The sequence below is a fragment of the Cyprinus carpio genome, chromosome B7 (assembly GCF_018340385.1).
Source record: "Cyprinus carpio isolate SPL01 chromosome B7, ASM1834038v1, whole genome shotgun sequence".
NCBI lineage: Eukaryota > Metazoa > Chordata > Actinopteri > Cypriniformes > Cyprinidae > Cyprinus > Cyprinus carpio.
In genome coordinates this window covers 40297857-40321124 of record NC_056603.1, presented here as the reverse complement: position 1 = coordinate 40321124, position 23268 = coordinate 40297857, and the positions used below count along the sequence as shown (strand labels likewise).

The window sequence follows — 23268 nt, the reverse complement described above, 5'->3', positions numbered from 1 at the left end:
GGAACCTTTATTCTGCAGAGTCAGAGAAAGTCGCGACATAGCATGTGTATGAAAGTGAACATGAAATCGAGAACAGCCCTAATTGCTTTCTTAATACAAATTCCAGATTTCAAGGTACACTTGATAAAAATGCTTTTGTATTCTTTCATCAAAATGTAATAACTTGTTTGCAAACTTCCTTTTTGGCTAACATTACCAAACCACCTGTCAAAAAGACACTTTTTACAATCCTGTCAAATAGGATTGTGTCTTGCCTTTTTGCTAGTTTTACTTCCTTAACATGAATTGCAAATGCCTTTTCAGGATGATTTTATGTATCCAGATACAGCATGATTACTCTTCCTTCAATTTTCTCTTGCACCACTCTTATATACACAAGTATACACCACCGCTCTGTAGAGGACACATTCACTTGATATTTGAGTTCTTGTTAATGCTGAGTAAGCATGTCTTAGGTGCTGGGCTGCACTCATGCCTGCCTTGAGTCTGAGACTTGGTTCTCCGATCCAGACAGGATGGAGAGAGGCAGGTCTTCCAGGCAGGCCTTTCAAGCGAAGAGGAGGAGCTTCGCGCTGGCTACCTTCCTTGTCTCAGGGGCCGGTACAATCTGGGGTAATTGAGATTGATTGGATGTTATTTTTCCTCTTGCAAATGTAGTCCATTAGCTTGGCACATGCATAATCAGTTTAGAGCACAGTTAACTGAATGTAATCATGTTCTTCGGTGTCTGCTCGCACAAAATCCACTCCAGATGTCGCTTGGCCGTGGAAAGAGAGGAAGAAAGTGCCGTCACTATCACATGGGGAATCTTTACCCAAGAAAGGCCTCAAAACATCCACCCCCGCACCACCAGCACCAGTGTGCTGGTCTCACTCCATTAGAGACGCAAACTATACAAACTGTGTCCTGCACACATTTACACTCCCCGTACATGTACAAATACACACATACACACATGCTCACACATTCTGTCATCTGTTCACTACTGCTCAAAACTCCTGCAAACAGAACCCCGTAGCACATGTTGATGTGTCTCAGCTATGCTAACAGCGCTTTGACTGTGCTCCAAGCACGGCCCAGGATCCAGCGCAAAGCGTCTGGATTTTGGACTCTATCTACTTATTTTTCCCTTCAGTGCAATCCAACCAGATCAGCTGGGGCGTGAGGAAGGAAAATGTCTACACTCTGGAGAAAACAAAGAAAAAACACAGTAAAACAAAACAGACAGTAATGCGTAGAAAGGGATTAGCCGTAGCGGCTGTACTGAAAGGTATTAATGTGCTTCACAGATATCATTCTACCTTTTACAACAGAATCCTGATCAATGATGCAGACCCTCTCCATTAATAATTATGATTTTTATCATGACTTATCCTCATCATAACAACAGACTCCAATCATCAAAAACAAATAGACTGAGAATGCCCTGGCTCCAGCAAGATTGTGTTTGTTTTTTATTATCAAATAAAAGTGCAGAGTAATTTCGAGTTAAAGTCGCAAGGGAGTATTTTACCACTATTGGTACGGCTCGTGGTTATATCTTTCATCTGTGGACAGTGAAGCTCAACCTCTATGCCAGAGAGAGCGCCACACCCAAACTCCATAAGTCCCTCCAGACATCAGTTAGAGAAGAGACAGAGAGAAAGATGATGGGAGGGAGGGGGGAAGCAGGTCTGAGAGTGATAGAGAGAGAGAGAGGCTTGAGAGAGACAGAGAGACTTGAGAGAGAGTATCTCGTTTAGATGAGGATACTCTGCTAATTATCATGGCTGGCCTGTGATTGTTCAGTAATAGTGCTCAGTGGGGAAAAAAGGTTTGCTACTGTTCCAGGAAGGGCTGAGCTTTGATTTACCGGTAGTACCACGCTAATAAAGCGCCCATTCCATATCCACAGAACCACTACTGAGACATCCTGCCTCCCTCCAGTCAAAGATACAGTTCATATAACGTATAGATGCCCAGGTTTATAATTATAAGACCCTTTTGGATTTATTTGTTTATCTCAATAATGTAGATCGATGTCAGCACCAGGTTGTCCTTAGGGTGCTGAACTCTGCCTCACAGAAGCCAAACAGAGGCTCTGCTCCCTTTAAGACAAGGGGCGGAGGGCTTTTCCCCAGTAGAGGAGTCGAGTTTTGCTGAGAGAGCTGTCCGTTAGCGTGGGAGGGGCATTGTGCAGCACAACATTGGTTTATAAAGTAGTGGGCGGGCTTAAAGCTGTGTCTGGAAGTCTGCAGGAATTTCACAACTCCTTCAGCCCCCACCTCAGTTAGGCCAGGCGCTGACCCGTCGCACAGCTGCAGCTGATGATTACGCATGCATATGCTCCTCTAAGTGTGTGTGTGTGTGTGCATTCAACGGAGGGACCAGCAGCCAACCAGATACACATGGTAGGCCATGCACAGCTTTCATATGTTGTCCTATAAGTTGGGAGAGAGGGAGAGGGATATGGAAACAGACTGCAAGAGAGCGTATCTCTTTGTGCAGAGGCTGAGGAGCAGATATTATTGTGTTGTAATAGCTGTTTGTTTTGATTTCTCCCCCCTCTCTTTCTTTTTGGGCAGCCAGACAAGAGCAACTAAGCAATGCTCCTGCCACTGCTGAAGGAAGCTGTTGATCCTATTATCTGCTGCCTGATCAGCACAAACAGGGGATTGGAGACTGATGAGGGACTGGGGTGTACACAGGGATCAGAGAGTATGTTACACCACTGTAGGAAAGCGTAAGAGGGTGGTAGTTTGTAAGGTATGTGTAGACACAGGCAGAAATATAGACAAACCCTAAGTATTTGAAACTTTGGAACGTAACTACTCCTGCAACGTCTCGGCTATGGACATAACTGATACCACAAATTGTGTGGCTTGTTGAGTAGAGGTATTCCGTTACTTTTCTAATCAGTCAGACAAAGTGTTTGCCTGGTAATATAATAAAATACATTGAACGTGATACTTAAATCATATCTAGGGGACCAGAATATCAGAATTCGGGAGTGGACAATTTTGAGTTGAGCCTTAAAAAAACACTCAAAACACCTTGAACACTAAAATCACTTACACCATCCTAGCATATTTCTTTGAAAGTCTTTGAAATTCCCAGTGTGATTTAAAGCCATGTTCCTACCTTCACCTTATATTTAGGACTCACTCCATCTGTGTTTCTACAGCCTGCATGTGTCTCACTCATTCCTCGCACACGTCTTTCTCCAATCTTTGTCTCTTTAAAATTAATAAACAAAGCAAATACCCATCATGCACAAAACAAACCAGCATGGGTCACAAGCTGGTGGGTGGTCCCTCTCTGCTGCTCTCTTCTTAAGGTTAAATAGCTTTAATCCATCCAGCCTGGAAAGCTAAACATCTCTCCAGCCAAATCTTCTTTCTTCCCCCTTGTTTTCTCTTGATGTTTGCAACCTTTCCTTCTGTAATTCTCTTTTTAGTACGCTGAATATCTTTGTCTTATAAAACACCTTATAAAGGGTAAAGAGTGGAAGTTTTAAAGATATAACAAAAAAACAAAAGTTTTTCAAAGGTAGGCCTCATCACACTGACTAGCTAATCTATTTTAATTGATGAGTTATCTGGAGTGCAATTACACTGCCGTGCAATAAAGGTGCAGGACTGACCTGACTCCTTTTTTATGTAGTTTTTTGACATTTAGTAGATGCTTTGAAGCGATTTAAAAGTTCACTTACTACAGGCACAATCCCCCTGGAGTTAAGTGGCTTGCTCAAGGGCACAATGTTGATAGGTCTCAGCTTTTCTTGCATTTATGGATTACACACCTGGTTTGAACCTCTTGACTTTTACATTACCAGCCCACATTTTTAGCAACTTTACCTTTTTATAACATGCCTTAATCAATGTTTTATCTTAGTAGTGCCAGCCTCAGTCTTGTAAAATATGCTATAGTTGTATACTTTACATTGAAATCTCAGCCCACACCCCTCTAATCAGAAGCTCCTCAACTCTTTCCTCCCCCTCCAACTTCTATCTGGCAAAGTTAGAAGACTGTGTTTGCTCAGTCTTCAAAAATACTCCTAAATAGCCTAATTTGATCAGCTTGATGTATGTTTTTTTGTACATTTACATGTGTTTGTTAGTCAAATGTGAGTCAAATTAATTCAAACAAAGCCTTAAATCATGGCGTAGCCCCTGGATGGGTAAGACCGAGCCTTCTCACAGAACGTGACCACGGTATCAGGGCAGGTACATTTTCTTTGAGGCAGACACTGGTTGAGCCTAAAGAAGCAAGAGAGAGTGTTTGGGAGAAAGACAGTGGGTGGTAAAGAGAGCAACAGGCAGGCTTACTGGTTCACCAGCATCAATACATCAGTGACTTAGCAACCAGATTAATGGCCTGTGAGTGGCCCAGGCCACAAGGCTGCTCTCGGCGCTTAGTGGAAGGCAGAGCACTGGAAAACACACTGTGTTTAGCTTTGGGCTGCTGAAGAGAGTCTTGGGACAAATAAATCCACCCATGAAATGAGGCTTTGGACCTCACTGTTTTTCACTCACCCCTCATCACAGACAATATCTCTCTTCTTAATATTCACAACGAAGTTGTGCTGAAATTGGGTAATCCACATCTTCCTTGTGCTGGACACCCAGGAGTGTTTACTTGTGTGTGATCAAGGTACACTCCACAGTAAGCTAGTTAAGTGCTGGACTAGAGCTTCCGTTGTGGAAAGACTGAATGCTGGGATATGTATTTAGACCCTGTTGAAATTACAAGCTGGTCCAGACTGGTTTATGATCTGTAGAAAATGGTCAAATTGGTAGCCATGCTGTTAACCAGCAGCTGAAGTTGGTCAGTCAACGTGGTTTTGATCCAGGTGGCAGCTGTGCTGTTCAACCAGTTGTGGAATTGGTTGACCAAGAGAATCTTGCTGGTTTTAGCTATTTAAGAATCTTCAACAGGGACAACTTTTAGACCTTACTTGATACCAGGCTTTGAGCTGAGCTAAAAGTACAGCCTGGGGTTAAAAAAAAAAAATTAAAGCCTGACTTCCCCCCACTGAGATGGACATCCATTGAGACGTCTTATGCATGGCCTAATTGCCATGCACTCGAGTCCAAGGTTAGGACTGGGAGCTGTAAATCTGTCAGTGTTATGGGGACAATATTCTCACCAGATGCAGACTACAGATTTTCATCCCTTTGTAATTAAGCAGTGCAGCCTGAGGTGTCATATGGTTTTTATTGAGGCCCCTCTGGAAAAAATCATTTCACACCTTGTTTTCTCATCATGTGCTTTTATGCATGTAAAAAGGGGGAAAACCAAGAGAAAGGAAATAAAAAAGTGGGAAATGAGGGATAAATGCTCTACTGTAATATATGGAGATGATGGTTTGTTGTATTAAAAACCAGGGATGTGAAGTCATCAGGAAGTGACTCAATTAGTTCAGTACGTTATCCCCAAATGCTTTCTTTCTTTCTTTGTACTAATAAAAAAGATGTAAGTTGGGAGACAGAGCAGAGAATGAGAGGGTCGGAAAGAGAGCGGTGAAGGAGTAGCACTAAATTTTTCAAGGTCAAACTTTCACTGCAAGTTTACAAGCCTTGCATTCTCTGCTTTCAAACTCTGGTTGCCCTTACAGGACACCTAGTGTTTAAGACACAAACATTTACAGAAATGTATCCCAGAATTCTCTTTGAGGCTTTCTCTTTATGAAACCCCTCCCACTGATGAGGTGAATTCTGAGGTCGGCCTCTCAGAGGTGCCTTATTTTACTAGCTGCAGCTGCTGAAAGTAGGGGAAACACTTTTGTTCTGTTGTTAAGTGGTTTCACACATTTGTGTATCATGAAGTATTTTTCAAACAGCACTGCTGATTTATGAAGTGGAGATCTTGGCGTTGTGGTCACAGAGATGGAACACAGAGACAGCGGAGGAAGTCTTCAACACAGCCGCCACATTCCTCCACCCACTCCCCACAGAATCAACCAAACTCTCTCTTTCTTCATCCCCACAGCATCGCCATATTCAATCAACACCAGGCCTAAAATTAGACTTGATCGTTCGTTTGAATGGGTTATCTCTGTCACTGCAAAGGAATTTCCTTAATTTATACTCGTTAGGTTGGAATGGTCTCGTTCTGCTAATTTGATCCAGAAAGCCTGTCTTTGCTACTGAATAAACGAGGTCTCAGGGAGACGTTGTATTTTTGCCACTAGAGAAGATTACAAGATCTTGGTATGCAAATGATTATTCAAATTATTGTTATATTAAATTAAGCACTGAGAGAAGAGAGGGAGTGCCATATTAATGAGTTATATGAAGCAGGCTTTATTAAATATTTGTTGATGTTGCAAAGGGAGCGGCATGTGTGTATTAATTCAGCACTAGCTTGTCCCAGTGGGTTCCTGTACACATACACACACACACACATGTACAAGCATACACACGCTCACAGAACTACATTTTTGTTCTGTGTTTAGTCTGAGCAGATTTCTAGCTTTTTTTAAATTGCCCTCTGTTAGAGCGTCACATTTAGAGTTATGAGATCCCTAGCTCTTAGGTTACCCCCAACACTTTTTAATATGGATCTTGTTACACACATCCCAGTGCATACTTTAATAGCTAGACCCACTTCTGTGTTCTTTCAATCAGAAATATAGCTTGTTCTCTGTAATTCCAATCTTCCTTCTCTCTGATCGGTTCCTTCATTTTGTTCTATGGCTTCAGGAATCTTTCAATACTGTAATAACAGCTGCAGTTTATGGGAAATCAGGTGAATAAAGTATGGGGTATGGTGTAAGCCAACTTATTTAAAATCTCATTAGATATTATTCATCTGGCCACAAAAGCACAAAAAAATTGTATCATTACATTTCTATCCATTCTAATGGTTTTCACTTAAATAATGTGACAGACAGGCCCTTTGAATTACTGGGTGAGTAGATGATGTCCTGTACTTAGTATTGTTTTCACTTGTATAATGAAACTTAAAGCAGGTTGTTTTAAATTGTGAAAATTTTAAATCAGTGCTCTCATTGCATTCCTATTTATTGAGAAGTCTAGAGGTTTGTTCAGATGCTAAAGCTCCACCTCTGTGCCTAGGGGTAGAAAGGAATTTCCAGTATTAAACTTAACTTTTAAAATATTTAACATGATGAAGCCATCTCCAAAAAGTCAGGGCTTTATATACAAAAATCAAATGCAATCTGCCATCTCTGATCAGAAGCAACAGCCATCAGAGCGAGGTTACGAAGGCAGAACAGGAAAAGCCATTAACTGCCAATCACAGCATCGATCGACAAGCCAGTCCACCACTACCATCACCACTGCCCCCCTTTTACTCACTTGCACTCTCAAACACTCCAGCACACATGCAGAGTTGGGTATTTGTGTGCACATTGCATGTTGTCATCAAGCTTAACAAGACATAACTCAAAATTGGTCAGAGCCCAATAATTTGACTGTTGCCTATTTCTTAAAAAAGCTAGCCTGTCTTTATCCATTTTTTAAAAGCATGATTTTAGTTCTCCACAAATGTCGCTACTCCATCCAAAACCATTTTAATTACAATACAACAAAGCCACACATTTCTCAAAGAACCAGACATGTGATGTATACAGCTTTGCATCAAACCAAGATTGTGCAGACTGCAGCTGTACCCTCTCCTCATCAGCACCAGCCTCTGCGTTTTTGGATCCCGACATCAGATAAAATAGGAAAACTAATAGAGTTTGTAAAGGACAAAAGAAAAAAGGCGATTGATTTTTTTTCCTCCATTTTCACTAGTGCCGTTAGGACATAGGGTCTTTAGGAGAATATTTACCTACTTCCCAGCTTAATAGAGATGCTGTATATCAGAGGGTGATCAGGAGCAGAGGTCAGGACTGGGGGGAGCAATTAAAGCCTGTGCATCTGCCAGAGCGGGCCATCCCATTGTGTGCACTGCAGGCTGAAACAGATAGGTGTGCTGGGAGCAAGCAAAAAGGCAATAGTTATCGAGCACCATCTCGTGTTATTTATCGAGCTTTACTGTAGGAGATTCAGACCTCACCCTTCCTAGACCAAACCCACACTGAGCTGTACAGGACTGCAAAAAACTTACCCACCTGTCAACATTTTGTATGAGCTTTTCAGATATGCTCTTCTCTATCTCCTGGATATCAAGATTTCCTCTGCCCTCCCCTGGAGTGCCTTTGACCTGCTCTCCATGACCAGCCAATAAAGCCAGACAGCGTAGTCATGATAGATGTGGCCTGGGGCCTGTGCTCTCTCACCCCACCGCTGTGGCGTCCTCGTCGACCCATGAGCCGGGGGGAAGAGGAGTGGGGGATTGGGATGGGGCGGCAAGGAAGAATAGAAGGCCAGGGATATAAACCAGACCAGCCATTTTCTCCCGTCCAGCTCATAAATATTTGCATGGCTGATTTATAAACAGGCCATGCTAAGACAAGATCAAAGTTAACTGTATCGGTTATAGAAAAGCCTGGCTTCTCGCAACGCCGCCCCGCACACCACGCTTATACTTATTAGAGCTCAAGGCCATACATCAACAGACGTATTGGCAGGGATTCAGATCGGCTCGCTCTCGCTGAAAGGCTAATGGTGCCCCTGCTGAGGCTGTATGGGGATCCGGCCACAGCGCGAGAGACACATGGATTAGTTTAATACCGTGTCTTTGTGCTAATGAAACTGCATAGCCCTGTCGATCAGCCCAGGTTGAGTGGCAGAATGCAGGTGGTGGTCAGGTTTCGAAGTATGCGGTGTGATGTTATGTATAGCCCCGTCCGGATGCAGGAGTGCAGACACCAGAGACAGCGTGTCCGAGAAGAGGACTGCAGACAGCTGCTCGTGCTTCTCTAGCCAGCCAGCCAGCCAGCCAGCCAGGCGACCTACACAAAGGCCAAGGTGGGGGTAGGCGATTAAGGGTCACTTCTAGCGTGGGACTGCTAATGCTGGACCACATGGAAAAGCTGTGACACATAAACATATGTTTGTACAGACGTATGTAAGCGCACCGAAGTCGTGGCGGATGAGGGGTGTCCAGTCCCGACCGCTCACACATTAATAAGTGCGCAAGCTGGCAGATGCTGTCGGCTTGGGGAGGAGGGATGTTAGTTGACCCCTGTGGGAGGGTTAGCGATCTCAGTAATGGTAGAGAAAGAGAACCATTCTCCATGGAGATCTCCTCCTTTTGTCCTAAAAATAGCTGAATAAACAGGGAATCCATCACCAGGACAGAATGTGCCCCGGGTACGAGCGCAGGGAGAGCCGATGCTAAACAGGCTGTCTGAAGACATCTGTCCGATTCGAATATAAAACCAGGGTGACACGCAGACAGCAAGCTGGACATATATGGACTACACGAGCCCCCCTTCTGTAACTTTCAGGTTATATTAAGTGATTTTAATGTTGCTTCTCTCCAGGGTTGAGGGACTGTCTCGTGTACTGTAACAGTATTGTTCACCATTTGCTTTCACCGCAACATAATTTTGACAAATTAGCCTCAGTCTCGGCAAACTGGTTTCTAAAAACCTGCTGTTGGAAAAAGCCTAATAGAAATTGCTGAACATCTGTCGGGCATCATAGTGCACGCAGAGGATGTGCAGCTACATTTTTAGCTGCATTCAGCTCCATCAGCACCAAACTGCAGTGTTTTTCTGGCCTGGCCAGCGGTTGTGCTCTAATCTACAGGTAGAGCCACGCGTAGAGCACTGAGAGTTTGTTATGCACCAACTTCAAAGATCTCCCACCGCATCAGAGAGCTGCCGCTGAGCAGGCAGACGCGGCTTTGGTCTGGGAAGGGTTACTGAATTATTACTGATGCTTTGTAGGGTAACTGTCCGACTGCAGGTCTGGGGAATATTAATCATTTATTTGATTGTCCATGTGTGCTGATTAATCAATTTGAGGGAGATCTTCAGGATTAACTACCCTATTATTCCCTTGTAAGAACAGATAAGAGACTTTAAAATATCATGTACCATTTATCATGTATTTTTAGTCCTCTGCAGATGAAGGCGGGCGAAATAAAAACTGAGGTGAGATTAGGCAGATCAGCAACAGAGGGAAAGAGGGGGAGGGAGAAAGAGAGAGAGAGAGAATGATTCTTTAGATCCATCCAGAACGGAGCACAACAGATTTAACTGCTGTACTTCACACGAGGTGCAGGATGAGGAGTGAGAACAGCTCATGCACTAGACTTACATAAGCAGACAGAGCCTTACTTTCAAAAAGAAATATGCAAGGAGAAATCAGCAAGTTGTGGAACAGCAGGAAGTAGAAAACAATAGCGCTCTGCACCTGTAACCACCTGACTGAGAGCAAGGCAGCAAAAGGTGGGGGTTGGCACCAATGAACCAGTGAACTCGGAACCTGTCATAGGTGAGTGAGCTGTACTTGCTTGTGGCTGTGCATGATCAAACAATGGCATAGTTCCTGGGTGCACCACCCATGTTCGAATCCGCCCTATAAATTCTCTATCCGCTGGCTGCTTGATGTGTTATGTCATGTGGTAATGCCTTTGATTTCGACATACCTCCGTTTGTAAATACATGAGCCTCTTAAAGAGCTGTGGTTACTTTTACAAGCATGGCGCTCCTGGCGCTTTGGTGGAGAATGCAGGGGAGGGAGAATGAAGGCGAGAGCGAGAGACGCTAGCGGTTTAGAAACTGTATACACTTCTCTCGTAGCACCATTGCCAAGTGCACTTATGCCTCCAGCCGCTCGTCGCACATGCAGTGCAAAGTGAAGTGACACAGAAACTCGAGCCGGAGGAGGAGTGAGGGCCTCTCTGTTAGCGCCGTGCTCAGGCCTAGTTATGCACTTTCTAGCAGTCTCTACCTGTTAACACACTGTCATCATGCACCTGCGATGCTGTTTGCACCCTCACTCAAAATCAAGTCCAAATTTAAACCAGCTAATGCCATTGTGCCATATTTTAAGGACCTCTGCTCTTTTGCTATACCTAAACTGGCTGCAAATCTCATAAGGAGGGCACTCTTCCACAACATTTAATACATTAAAGGAGTCACGTTGGTGGCTTAGTGCGATCCTATAACTAACGTTCAATTTACATTAAGAGCGATACAAAGCTTTGCTGTGCTGACACAGTAGCTGCGCTCAAAATTAAATGCTTCCAAATGGGCAGCCATCAGTGCAACCTCTACAATGACACGGGGACTGATGGCGTGAGCAAGTTATTTTGGGACTCACATGCAGAGGTCCTTCAGAGGGCCCTGTACAGTATCTGTACAGCAACACTAAAGCAACAGAACTGCCTCCAATCAGACCTTTTTTGATTTTAGTGATAACGACTATATCTCAGCTGTAATTATGCTGGACTTGGAATGATGAGGGCTTAGGTTATCGATCCACTATTGATCACTCTGATCAATGAGCACTTTGTTTCTTTTTTATGGAAAGTGAAGTTGTATTTCTTCTTTCCTTTGCAAACTAATGAGTCGGCGCTGATGATGGGTCACATAAAGCTCTCTATGTTTTCAGCACCCATGTGTATTCTGCTTAAAGAAGAAGAGCGATGTTATGGAATGGACAGGTGAGTCTCTCCCAAAGAGCTCCACTTTTCAACACAAGCGCTCAGGCTCCTCTCGGCATAGGCTAGAGGCCAGAGTTTAAAAAGTGCTTGTTTCAAATTCATGTCTTGCTGAAGGGCAAAACATGCACTGCTTCAGGGGAGTAATATTTTAATTTTTTTTTTTTATTATTATTATTATTTATCGTATACTTGTGTAAACCTGCATAGCATGTAGTATATTTAAAACAGGACTTAAACTGAAACACTAATAATAAAAATAATAATATAGAATATTAAGTATTAATGTAGTATTTATTCAGTGCAGTCTAAGCTAGAACTGTGCTTTATGAACAGCAGATTGCACACCATATGTTTTGTTTCTCACAATATTCAGGCATTGTATGTTTAGGTTAATGACACTAATTAACAAGTTAATTTGCTCCGATAATGTGACAAGAACAAAACAGCTCCCTATTCTAGGCTACTGGGAGTTTAATGCTCTTTATGCAGTTAGTAGAAGTCAAAGCAATTGAGTAAAGGCAAACAAAGTGTATCTTTAGAAACAGAATGAGAGAGCCACTAGAAATGGATAGGTGCTCAAAGTTTGTGTTACCACTACATTGCCCTCAGACACTCAGAATGCGTATGTGCTATGCAAATAAGCTTCCAAAAGTAACCACCCCCAGCCCGCCCCCACTCATTCATTTGCATGTAAAGAAGGTGAGAACTCTTAGGGCCTGTTGCGCCATTGTAGCCCCAACACAGCTAATAAAAGCCAGGCCCTTTAAGCTGAGCTTAAATATTTACTCTGGCACAGGGCCACGATCAGGCCCTCTCATTACGCCAGTCCTATGGGTGAAGGTGAAGCCGGGCAGATGAGAGGGGGGCAGAGCCTGGCAACTAAAACATTTCCTCATCAGAGACCAGTTCAAACACACCACGCTGCCGACTCCAGACTGGCCTTTGTGAATTTTAGAAAAGAGAACAAGGAAGATGGGAGCATCCTTACCGCCTCATAACGTAGCCTGAAGCATCAACCAATTATGTGGTGATGAAATATTCAAGCAGACTAACAAGGAACGCTGGAGGTGAAAGCTAGAAAATACAAACCTGAGGAGTTAATACTGTGGAGTGTCCTTTTCATCACGTCTATGGCTTTTTTAGTATAAGGGATTGTTCACTTGGGTTGGGTATTTGATAACTTGTGGTTTATTGGTAAGGGCTTGACTATAATTAACTCGGATGATGATGATGATCATCATTCAGGATCCTTCTATACTTTAGTTTTGCCCTGTCTTCTGTGAAGCATTAGATATGTGCTCCAGAAGTATGCAGATGAAGAGTTTAATGTTTGTTTTGACTAATTTTGTGTTATACCTACCCCTATACATAAACAGTTCCTTTTTGACTTGTACGCCCATTATTCAACCAGCTGCTTCTAAAAAAAACTTGTGCCACCACTCATTTTCAGTCCAAAAGGTTTTTATAACAGTGGCTACAATGTTAAGTTACACTTACTATACTCAGAAATACAAGATGACTCATTCTGTATCTCCAGCAGTGTTTTTGTATTTGTCTTTGTGAAAGAGACACAGTGATTTCTTTTGCAGGTAGGCTGTTTTTTTTTTTTTTCTCACAAATTCTATTCTTGCTAGATCACCAGAACAAGTCATGTGTTTTCAGCTAATATAACAAATAAGACATCATTGAACGCTCTAAGTACCTCTGAATGTCTCTCGATTGATCGTGTCTGTCTCCTGTCTGCATGCCCCGAGACATGCACAGAATTCTTTCACTGTCCCGTCCTAATAATTAGAAATACCATCTCTTACCAAAATGCAGGGTTAGTTATGGGAAGCGTGCTGGAGGTTGCGGGGGTAGGAGGATCCGCACAGGTCCTAAACTGCCCTCCGAAATTTCCAGATGGCACCAGGCAGCCGCAGATGTCTAGGGACAGTTGGAACAGCTGTGCGTGTTGCCCCTAGAGCTCCACACAGCTGTCGCCTCCTGCAGGCAGAGTTATTGTACTACGGGGCTGGATGCGGCTTTGCACTACATTCATAAAAACAACGGGAGGCTAAGCTGTTAATTAGCTCTTCATGGTGGAAGGCGACGTCTAGCGATTAATATAGTTTTGCAACTCTTTTTCTTTTACCCAAACCTGGATTAAACTTAATTTCCTGCTTGATCTCTGAGTCACTTACTGTAAAATGTGGCTCAGCTCATTGTAGAAGTAAAATGCGTTGGTTTTGACTTAAAATACTCCATTATGCGTATATTCTTGCTCTTATTCATGAAGGCCTTGGAGGGCATTGCCACTGCCGTATTATCACCGATCTGGGTATTGATATCTCCACCGCCACAATCCCTTCTATAGAGTTCCCTTGCTCGCTCTTCCTTCCTCACCCAGACTGATTCACCCAATGAATTATGTGGACACATTGATCAGCTGATTGAGAACCATTGTTTGGAAATGCAGGGGCATTACTGGAGGAAGGATTACCCTATGCTTGTTTCGCGCTGGTGTATGCGAGAGGGTATTATTTAACTGCTTGTCACTACGCCCTCCCTCTAACCACTATTGCTTTTTACTCAAAGACACAAAGAAACATACACAAACGAGCGTACGCATAATCAACACAAGCTAAATGACTGCAGGCATTGATTGCCTTCTTTCTACAATTATGTTCCTATTGTTTACTTTCTAGCTGCTTATTTATTCCAAAGGAATTCAATAATTATTGCTTTATTTACTGTTAAAGTGCACTGGGGTGGTATAAGCTGCTGGAGAGGATTGTTTTTAAGGCCCCCATTTCTCTGTTTTTCACCCTTGTTCTTTCTCAATGCACATGTACAGTAATCCATCCAAACCGGTCTAATCTATGACAGAGAACTAATTCACAGATTCAGCACAGCCATTTTTACCGAACTTGTTTCAATCACTATATCACATCTGGAACATGACTTGTAATAACTTTGTAAAGTTTAGGAAAGATAAATCACAAACAAGATCACTTTAATGTCTCATTTGTATCTCCTAGACAGAGATTAAATGGAGATTGACTTCTCTCCTCAATCAGTGTGAGAACAATGTCACAAATTGTGCTCAGATTGGCCAAGATAGCAAAGTCTTTCATTTAAGAGCCAGAGATTTCAATGCGATCCCAATTAAAACCATCAAAGATCTCAGTTTCTAATCAAATTCTTCCAAATTATCTGAAATTTGCTATCTACATTAATTCATTTTATTTCATTATAGACCTATACTTTCACATTGTCAACAGTTCCCTCATTTGTGTCTGTCTATTTCTCCTTTTTAGGAGAAACATCAGAAACAAAGTTGATTCTTAAATAAAACATTACACTGAACTCCATTAACTCCTGAGCTATGAAAGAGCAACATTTGAGCAATAAAACGTTCCTCTGGGAAGTGGGAGAATGGCTATTCCAGGAGTACACAGCAAAGTGATCCTGAAAACATAGCAGAGAGTGAGAGAGGCGCAGGAAGTGGTAGGTATGCAGTTAAGGGGTGGGTACATGCCGTCTCTCCAGCCACAGCACAGCGTCTGGGCATGTCACCGCTCGCAGTGGCTAATTTGAACCAGCCGCTGAACTTGGCATCTAGCACAGCTTCTGTGGTCGCGGTTCTGCTACTCCTTCCACTACGGTTGCAAAGTGAGAAACAAGATTAAAAAAAGAGATTTAGAGAAGTGAAGAAGGTAAATCAAAGGACAAACACATTCACTGCTGCAGTGTACCGTTAAAACGCTACCTGATTTTTGCTACTAACTTTCTTGAAATATAATATATATATATTGGATTTTGCCAACTTTTTTGGGACAGATCAGTTCAGTTTTGTAGAGCTAAGTAAACCCACTCAAACACACACACATACATACACAGAGGGTGAGATATGAGAAAGGGTGCAGCTTCCCGTCTCATCTCTGCTTGGGTTTTTCTGCCCATTAGGCAAATCCCTTTGTCTCTTCTCAGGGTGCAGAGCAGTGATCTCATTGGCTATTATTTAACCAGTGACATCATTAAGCCGGTTACAAAGGTGTCAATGCATTTGACTGTATCCATCAGGATGACATACAGCTGAATCCAGTTTAGTTTGCTGCCCTTGAGGTGCTGGTGTGACCCCATAGCATCATGATATCGATGGATATATAACTTGGCATAAAGTGCGTAGCCAGTGGTTTGTTAAGCATTTTGGCTTAGATTGTGGTTTAGTCCAGTTTCTGTAATTTTCCTGTCTCTGGTATCAGAATCAGACAGTATGCATTTGTGTCAGGTTTTTCCTATATGGGGACTAAGTATTTCCATAAGGATAGTAAATCCTAAAATCACCTATATTGTGGGGACCCCCACCCCATTTCCCTATCAGGAAAATGGCTTAATAAACATGCAAAATGGTTTGTGTTGAGGGTTGAGGTAGGTCTAAAAAATAAATTAGCTCAGTATTAAAACAGGAGAAGTGAATGGAAAGTCCCCACCATGATACACCATGAAAAGCAGATGTATGTATGTGTGTGAGTGAGTATGAGTGGAAATCACCAGGCCTCGCCACTAAGTGCCGAAAATCATTGGGATAATTACAAAGCAATACACATTCAGACACTCTCTGGCTCACTCACAGTGGGGATTCGTCAGCTCTGGGAGAAATTGATAGCTATTTAGCCACTGGATAGTCATCTGTTTTAATGCATTAATTTTGTATTAAGAGCACTGCCAAATTTAATAGTAGAAATAGGGGTTGGATCAAAAGGGGGTCTTGTATGTGTGTGTGGCTGAACACACACCACATGCACATTTGTGTATGGCTTTAGGCCAGAAAAACAATACTCTACACAAATGCATACGTGAACTGAATGCTTGGCCAATGTATGTGTGAGGTCCAGTTGCACATACATAATGCGTAAAAAACCACAGTACTCGAACGAACAATAGAGTTACCTTCAAAAGTCTATATAACCTAAAATAAATTAAATCAATTAAAAATTAAAAATAAAAAGACATGAAAAAGAACTGACTATTCTGAACTGACTGATGAAAATGTTCGCTGTAATTAGTGATAACAGAGTATTTTTCCTTTAGTGTATTGTGATTATTAATAAATCATTTTATTTTTAAAAGAGCATTGATAAAATTTCATTTCTGTTGACTAAAATTGGACGTCATTTTCGTTAGATAGTAGGTCTGGCTAAAATTAATAAATGTGACATGATGAAATATTGACTAAATTGAATTTTTTTTCCATCATAAAACAAATCTGTGTGTAAAAATTAACACTTACTGTAGAAGACAGTTTGCACTAATACCTTGTATCGCAGCTCTTGCAGTAACATTGAGAATCCAACACGGACCTGCGTATGAATAGCTTGCATTTGTGTCCATGTACTTGTGTAGAGTATGTTGTGGAACTTAGAGTCGCTTTACCACAATTCCACTGTGGGCCTGCGCATTTGTGGAGGTATGCTGAGTGCCTGCCCTGTATTCAGCTCTCTGGCAGTTAAAGCGGCGATGGGTGTGAAAGGTGTGTGTTTTTTTCAGCCCACGTAAGTGGATGCTTTAGTAGATCCATGCACAGGAGCAGGTAGGTGTTGAAAGTGATAGCTCTCTGTGATGGGTGCGAAGCAGGCAGAGACGCAGTGTTGAGTTGCGACGGGGTGGATTAGGTGGGTCGCCCTTGCTTTTCCTCACCTACACAAGTACAGGGGACTGATTCATCCTCCACTTGGGTCGTTATGTGCATATGTGTGTGAGAGAGAGTAATCAGAACTCCTGTCCGGTAAAGATGGGCCGCACTTGCTGCACACACGTGCACTCTCTGTCTGTCTCTCTCTCTCACACACACACACACACATTTACTCCCTCCAGCCCACTCAGGTTTCGCTCCACTGCACTTCCCCACAGCTCATGTGCCCTCCTGTAAGTCTGCCATTAACTTCCAGCCAATTAAATGAATTTTGAGTAGTAATGTAAGCCATGCTGGCTCTGTGGCCTTCTCTGGCTCCAGGGGCATGTATGCGGCTGTTCTGGGGCCCCTGCGGAGGGGAGACTTCTCAACAGCACCCTGACCAGCCCCTCCCTGCTCAGTGAACATGACTTTTTCATTAAGCCTCTGAATTCCTCCACTTCAGTTGGAGGTGATTTATCAGCATGGAGCTTCATCTCAGGATCATAGGAAACAGACACGCCGCACACAAACACTCTCTCATGCGTTATTGTGTTTCACGTTCAGACCCAGGGGTGTGTGTGTGTGTGCTGGGTGGGAGATTAGGTATAGAGAGCATCTCAGGGGTCCCTCGTGTGGATGTTTGAGATGGAATCATGTGTAAATATCTGTGTGTTTGTAAGAAAGAGGTGTAGGTTCTTGGATGGGTCTGTTTGTCCCTCTGGTGTCAGACCTGGAGAGCAATAGATGTATCTCTGCTACATGGAAATTATGAATATTATCTCTTATGGAGTGCCTTGAACCTTCCAATATCCCTTACATAAAGTATCATTGCAATGTCATGTTGGTAAAACCATGTTATTCTTTGAAGCACCATGGTGCTTTGGAGTAAATATAGTAATTGTAACGGTGTAGCGTATGCATCAGTTGTGTAGTAGACTGGCTTCAGTTTTGGGTAAAAAAGTGATATATTGCTGTTCTCTGGGCTGAGCCAGCTAAGGTTCACCCGTGTAAATCCTGCCCTTTTTATGGGCGCTGTAAAACTCCCCGCAGTTTTTTTTTTTTTAAAGATCTTTGAAGTTTAGTTCAGGTGTCTTCTTTTCGCTGCACTTATTTCCACAAAGACGGCTGAAGTATAGACATACTTTTCAGTTCATATATTCTCCTCCTCTCTTGTGAAGAAAGAAGAAACTGTGCCATTTCAAAGCACGCAACGGATTGATTTGGTGTTTTATGCAAGCAAATCTGTGACAGATCAGTGTACCTGAGCTCTGATACACTGTATATGTGTTAGGGAGGGTGAGGTGGAGAAGCGCAGCTCAAGCAGAGCCCAAAACATCCAGCAGCACCTACTCAATGACATCATATCCCTACTTCAAACAGGAAGGGGAGAGAAGGAGAGCAAGAGAGAGCGTGAGGAGAAGGACAGAGCCTTTTACGATCACCTAATAACTCCATTACATGGAGCTGAGGGGCACACACAAAAAGCAAAAACCCATTCCTGGAAGTCAGTGGCCCTAATGCACATCTTAGGTATACCAGGGTGACATATGATACCAGCACCACAATTGCCTTGAAAAAAAAAATTAAATAATAAAAAAAAAATCCCTTATAGCAGTGTTACCCGAAAATTAAATATTACCAGAGAGGGAGAACATTTCAGGGAACATAATATTTTTTTCCTCTCTCACTGTTGTCAACACCTGATGTGGCCTTAATTGGGTTAAAAATCTAATGTTACTCTGGCTTTGTGCATCCGAAGCCGATGGAAACACATCTCATCTCTTTGCTGCAGGGCAAAGTCAACTCAGCCGTGTCTTAATGAATCAATTTGTTTTCCCCGACCTTTGTCAGGGTTTGGGGGTGGTCTGTGCAGGAGATTAAGAGCTTCTCCAGAAGAGAGAAAATACATGTTTCGCCAGGCAAAAAAGCAGAGATATTTTTTTCAGATTTGCATCATCTCCTTCATTGGTGCAATTTAGTTGCTTTTTTGTGACTCACGTATCAAAAGAAAGGTAAACAACAAGTAAAAAGTCCTAGGAAAGATGCAGCTATTTAATCACATTATCATAGTTGGTCTTTTTATATATGGTCGTACAGTACAGGAAATGATGTGTAGAAGCGATTGGAAATGTTACAAAACATTTGTTTATTTATTTATTTATTTTACTCACATTGCCCCTTCAAGCACGACAGCTCAAATGCTAGCTGCTGGCCATGGCTCCAACCATCTAATGTGTTTTGAGTATTAAAGTTACCAATGACCTTCATGCACCTTTGTTATATAGTTTCAAAGATGCACCATACCGTTCTTGAACACAGAAAGGTTATTTGTTTCCCTTGTTTTACACTGAGCGTGGACAGTAGGTGTGCGTATTGTTGTGCTATAAATCTGTCACCCTACATACACAAACATAATTCACCAAAGAGATGATGGCCATGAAGAATGAATAACGGAGAAATTGCCATCGATTAACACCGGCAGTATTCACAAAAGTTGTTTTCGTAAAACTTATAATACAATCATGACTTGAAAGAAGACATGAATCAAGGTTAGTCAAGATGTATTAGTAAGTGCTTTGATTATACATGCACAGATGATATCTAGGGACTAGCAGTCAGATCTATAGACCTGCAATGCCCATATTGTAAATGTGTGGTGTGCTCAGTGAACAGAGACTCAGCTCGGGATTGTTGTGTTACCGTTGGGTGTGTGGAGTGGTTGGCTTGTTTTGAATTTGTGGATCGTAGCACATATCTCTGGTCCCCCCAAGGATCACTATACCCTCTTCTGGATACGGTCAGAGCTCGCCACTGCCGCCCTGTCTCTCTCACTTTGCCTCGCTCTCAAAGAAGCAGGATTTGACTCACTGGTGATCAATATTTAACATCCCATGCGTGAAACAGGCAGATGTTTGGAGTTTCCTTTTCAGAGACGAAAGACTTCTCTTGAGTGAAAGGGATCAATGCACTTTCGTCAGTGTGTCCCTACTCAAGCTCTTCCTGTAGATGCTGACATGCTCCTCTCATCTACCCCACCAGCCCCGGGGACACCAACGTCCCTTCTATGTCTTGTTAGCACACAGAGACACATGCTTACACTAAGGTCCAGAGACCAGTGTACTGTTGATGAATGACGTTGACTTTGTGTTAGACAACAGAGTCCTGATTGGTAATTGATTTATTCATTTGTAAATGCCATTAGGTATCCCGTTCATTAAAAAAACTCATGCTAACTCTCTTATTCATTCTCTCTCTACAGCATTTGCAGCAGCACGAGAACGCTGTGGAGGGCGAGTCGTGCTACTACCACTGTGTCCTGTGTAACTACTCCACAAAGGCCAAGTTGAACCTCATCCAACACGTCCGTTCCATGAAGCACCAGCGCAGCGAAAGCCTGCGGAAGCTGCAGCGCCTGCAGAAGGGCTTGCCTGAGGAAGAGGAGGAATTGAGCGCCATCTTCACCATTCGCAAATGTCCTTCTGCCGACACGGGTAAGAAGTAAAAGAAAACTAGTTTATATGCTCATCTGATCTTCATGGCATTCCCCTCTTTTGAAACTGAGAGTGGAGAATTCCCACTCCATTCATAATTCAGACTTGATAATTGATAGACATTGCATTGTAAATAGACTACAATGTTCATTGTAGTGCAGTTTCAGATCTGGTTACCAATAGAGCAGACTCTTATAATCACCTGGTTCTTCAGACCTGGTCATGCAGCATCAGGGGTGCAGGAGTTAGTGAGATGTTTCTAAGTGAAAGAGCACAGCACATCTTCAGTCCCCGTCTATGACATCAGTGCTGTGGCTCCGTGATCCAATGATGCCTGATAACACGAGAGGATATCCTAAGGACATTGGCGATCTGGCACAGCACGTTTATTAATACAAGTACAGTCCCCGTGCTGTTCTGCCATTAAACAAACAATCATAGATGCCATTAGGCTCCAAACAGCGAGGGGAGGGGGACGCCAAAAACAAAAGGCAGGGGCCAAGGCCTCAGTCAGGCCATACGTTAGTTTGCCATTAAGACAACAGAGCTGCAGTCAATTAACACACTGTTTCAGCATGGATTTGGTTTTCTAATCATTTTGACTCTTGTGCCCTGACAAAAGACTTCCATTGTGCGTTTCTCCCCTCCCTCCCGTGAGCCAGGCGGCCCGACCGGCTCTTAGTGTTGTGTCGTTGGGGGGAGAGAGAGAGAGAGAGAGCAAAAGATGGTGGGGGGAGTTGGCCTCTAAAGACGCTTTGTTCCAAGGAGGAAGGGATAATGAAGCCAGCGGCCGGGAAATTGCGCAAAAGCCAGTCACAGATCTGAGGAGAATCATTAGAGAACATATTTAGCCGAGCAATTAAGGACAATTAAGCTTTCTGCTCGCTGCACTCCAAATATGTTAATGACTATAGTACAGCGGACAAGTGAACATGCAAAGGCAATAGGAAGGCCCACTTAGGTTAAAAGGGTGGGGGTGCGAGAGATTTAGAGTGTGTTTCTGGGTAGGTGGAGGTAAAGAGTTCACAAACAAGTCTGGTTTTCTCTCTCTCCCTTGTGCTCTCTCTCTTTTTTGGTTGATGTAGCATTTATTTATATATTTTCTTGGATAACCTTTGATGTGCGTTAATGGATTCCCTTGTTTGTGAGGCTGGTTGGAGGTTAGGTAATGACTCCTGCAGTAGGGATGTGTGGGCAGACACACGCACACACACACACACACACACATTTGCAACCCTCTGCCATCTTTTTTCTAGTTGCAGCAATCCAGTCGTACCCCCTTGACGTCAAATGAGCCGACAACTCACAAACAACTTTTCCAAACTCTTCCAGAATTAGTCAGATGAGATGTTCTTTGTAGTGAGAAATGGCTGCATTCTTTGATGATGGCTGATTGTGTGGCCATGCAAGCTTTTTGATGTATTTAATTACTAGCTTTTTCTAGACTAGATATTATTGAATTTCTGTACCTTCTGGAGAGAATATGTAGGTGATTAAGGCTGAGGTCTAGCCCAATGCTGACTGGGAAATACTGATGAAGGACAAGGTGAGTGTAAATCGACCAGCAGCTCAAAAGGGAATCAGCCTGCCTCTTATTATCAGCTATTGTTTCCTACACAGACGGAATAAGCGAGAGAGAGAGAGAGAGAGAGAGAGAGAGGTCCCAGCATCCCTGTCTTTTGATAGCTGATACCTGCTAAGTGACGTCAGGATCGGGCCTAAGAGCGCTCTGTTAGGGAGGCTGGGTCTTTAGAGAGGAACCGCTGTCCTAATAGCCTTTGACGCTATGTTTACCAAACGGAGCAAGCTGCAGTCCGAGCGTTGAACAGCTGATTGATTGCCCTACAGATGCAGGATCAAACTCAAGCTCCTGCCGGCCAAGCCGTGGTGCACTGCTCAGCTTGAAAACAAGTCCCATCCCTTTAAATAGTGGGGCCAAAGTTGTCCCAGTCTTTTCAACTCTTGTATGTATAAATAAGTATATATATTTAAAGGTCAGTTAAATGAAATGAGGTGTGTAATAAAGAATGTCGGCCTTCTTCGCCTTCTCCTACTCCCTGCTTCGGCATCTTGTTCGAATTACGCTGATAATGAACATACTTCTTCATCAGCGAGTACAAAATACTAATTCCTCACCGCCGTCCACCACGCTTATGAACCTACCCTCCCCCAGACTACCTTTACACTTCTTAATGTCCTGCCCCCCTTATCCAACTGAAACCATTCCTTGATGGTGTAATATTTAATTTCCTCTCCCCAGTTCTTCTGAGGCACCGGGCTCTTTCTTGTGGTTGAGGCTCGGTTGCTAAAGTGGTAGAAGGCTCCCCTGCTTGTTAAAACAAAGCTGGCCCTGGATTTCTGGGTCAGCTAGGCAGCAATTCCCTTGGCTGCTGCCGTGCGGTGTGCAACTCTGTTAGTGTTAGGTGCAGGGCTTCTTCCCCAAGCAGAGCTCGACTTTCCTACTCCCCAATTTTCTTGCCCCTGAGTTTCCGACGACCCTAGGCAACAACAATGTGGACTGAGTAGTTTTGCGTAATCCCTAAATCCTAAGTATTAAACTTCAGCATGTAAGTCATCCTGTGATATGGGCCTAAATTATACCTCAAA

The 23268-nt window shown here is 43.0% G+C and overlaps 1 protein-coding gene across 11 annotated transcripts in view; it reads left to right on the top strand.

The window, feature by feature from the left end:
* Positions 1–23268, top strand: part of LOC109092800 (zinc finger homeobox protein 3-like) — a 334135-nt gene that overhangs the window by 250237 nt on the left and 60630 nt on the right. For all 11 annotated transcript variants that reach the window (XM_042728652.1, XM_042728654.1, XM_042728651.1 and 8 more), the window contains one exon: positions 20430–20661. In XM_042728652.1, coding sequence (XP_042584586.1) covers positions 20430–20661 — 232 coding nt within the window. The remainder of the gene's footprint in view (positions 1–20429; positions 20662–23268) is intronic.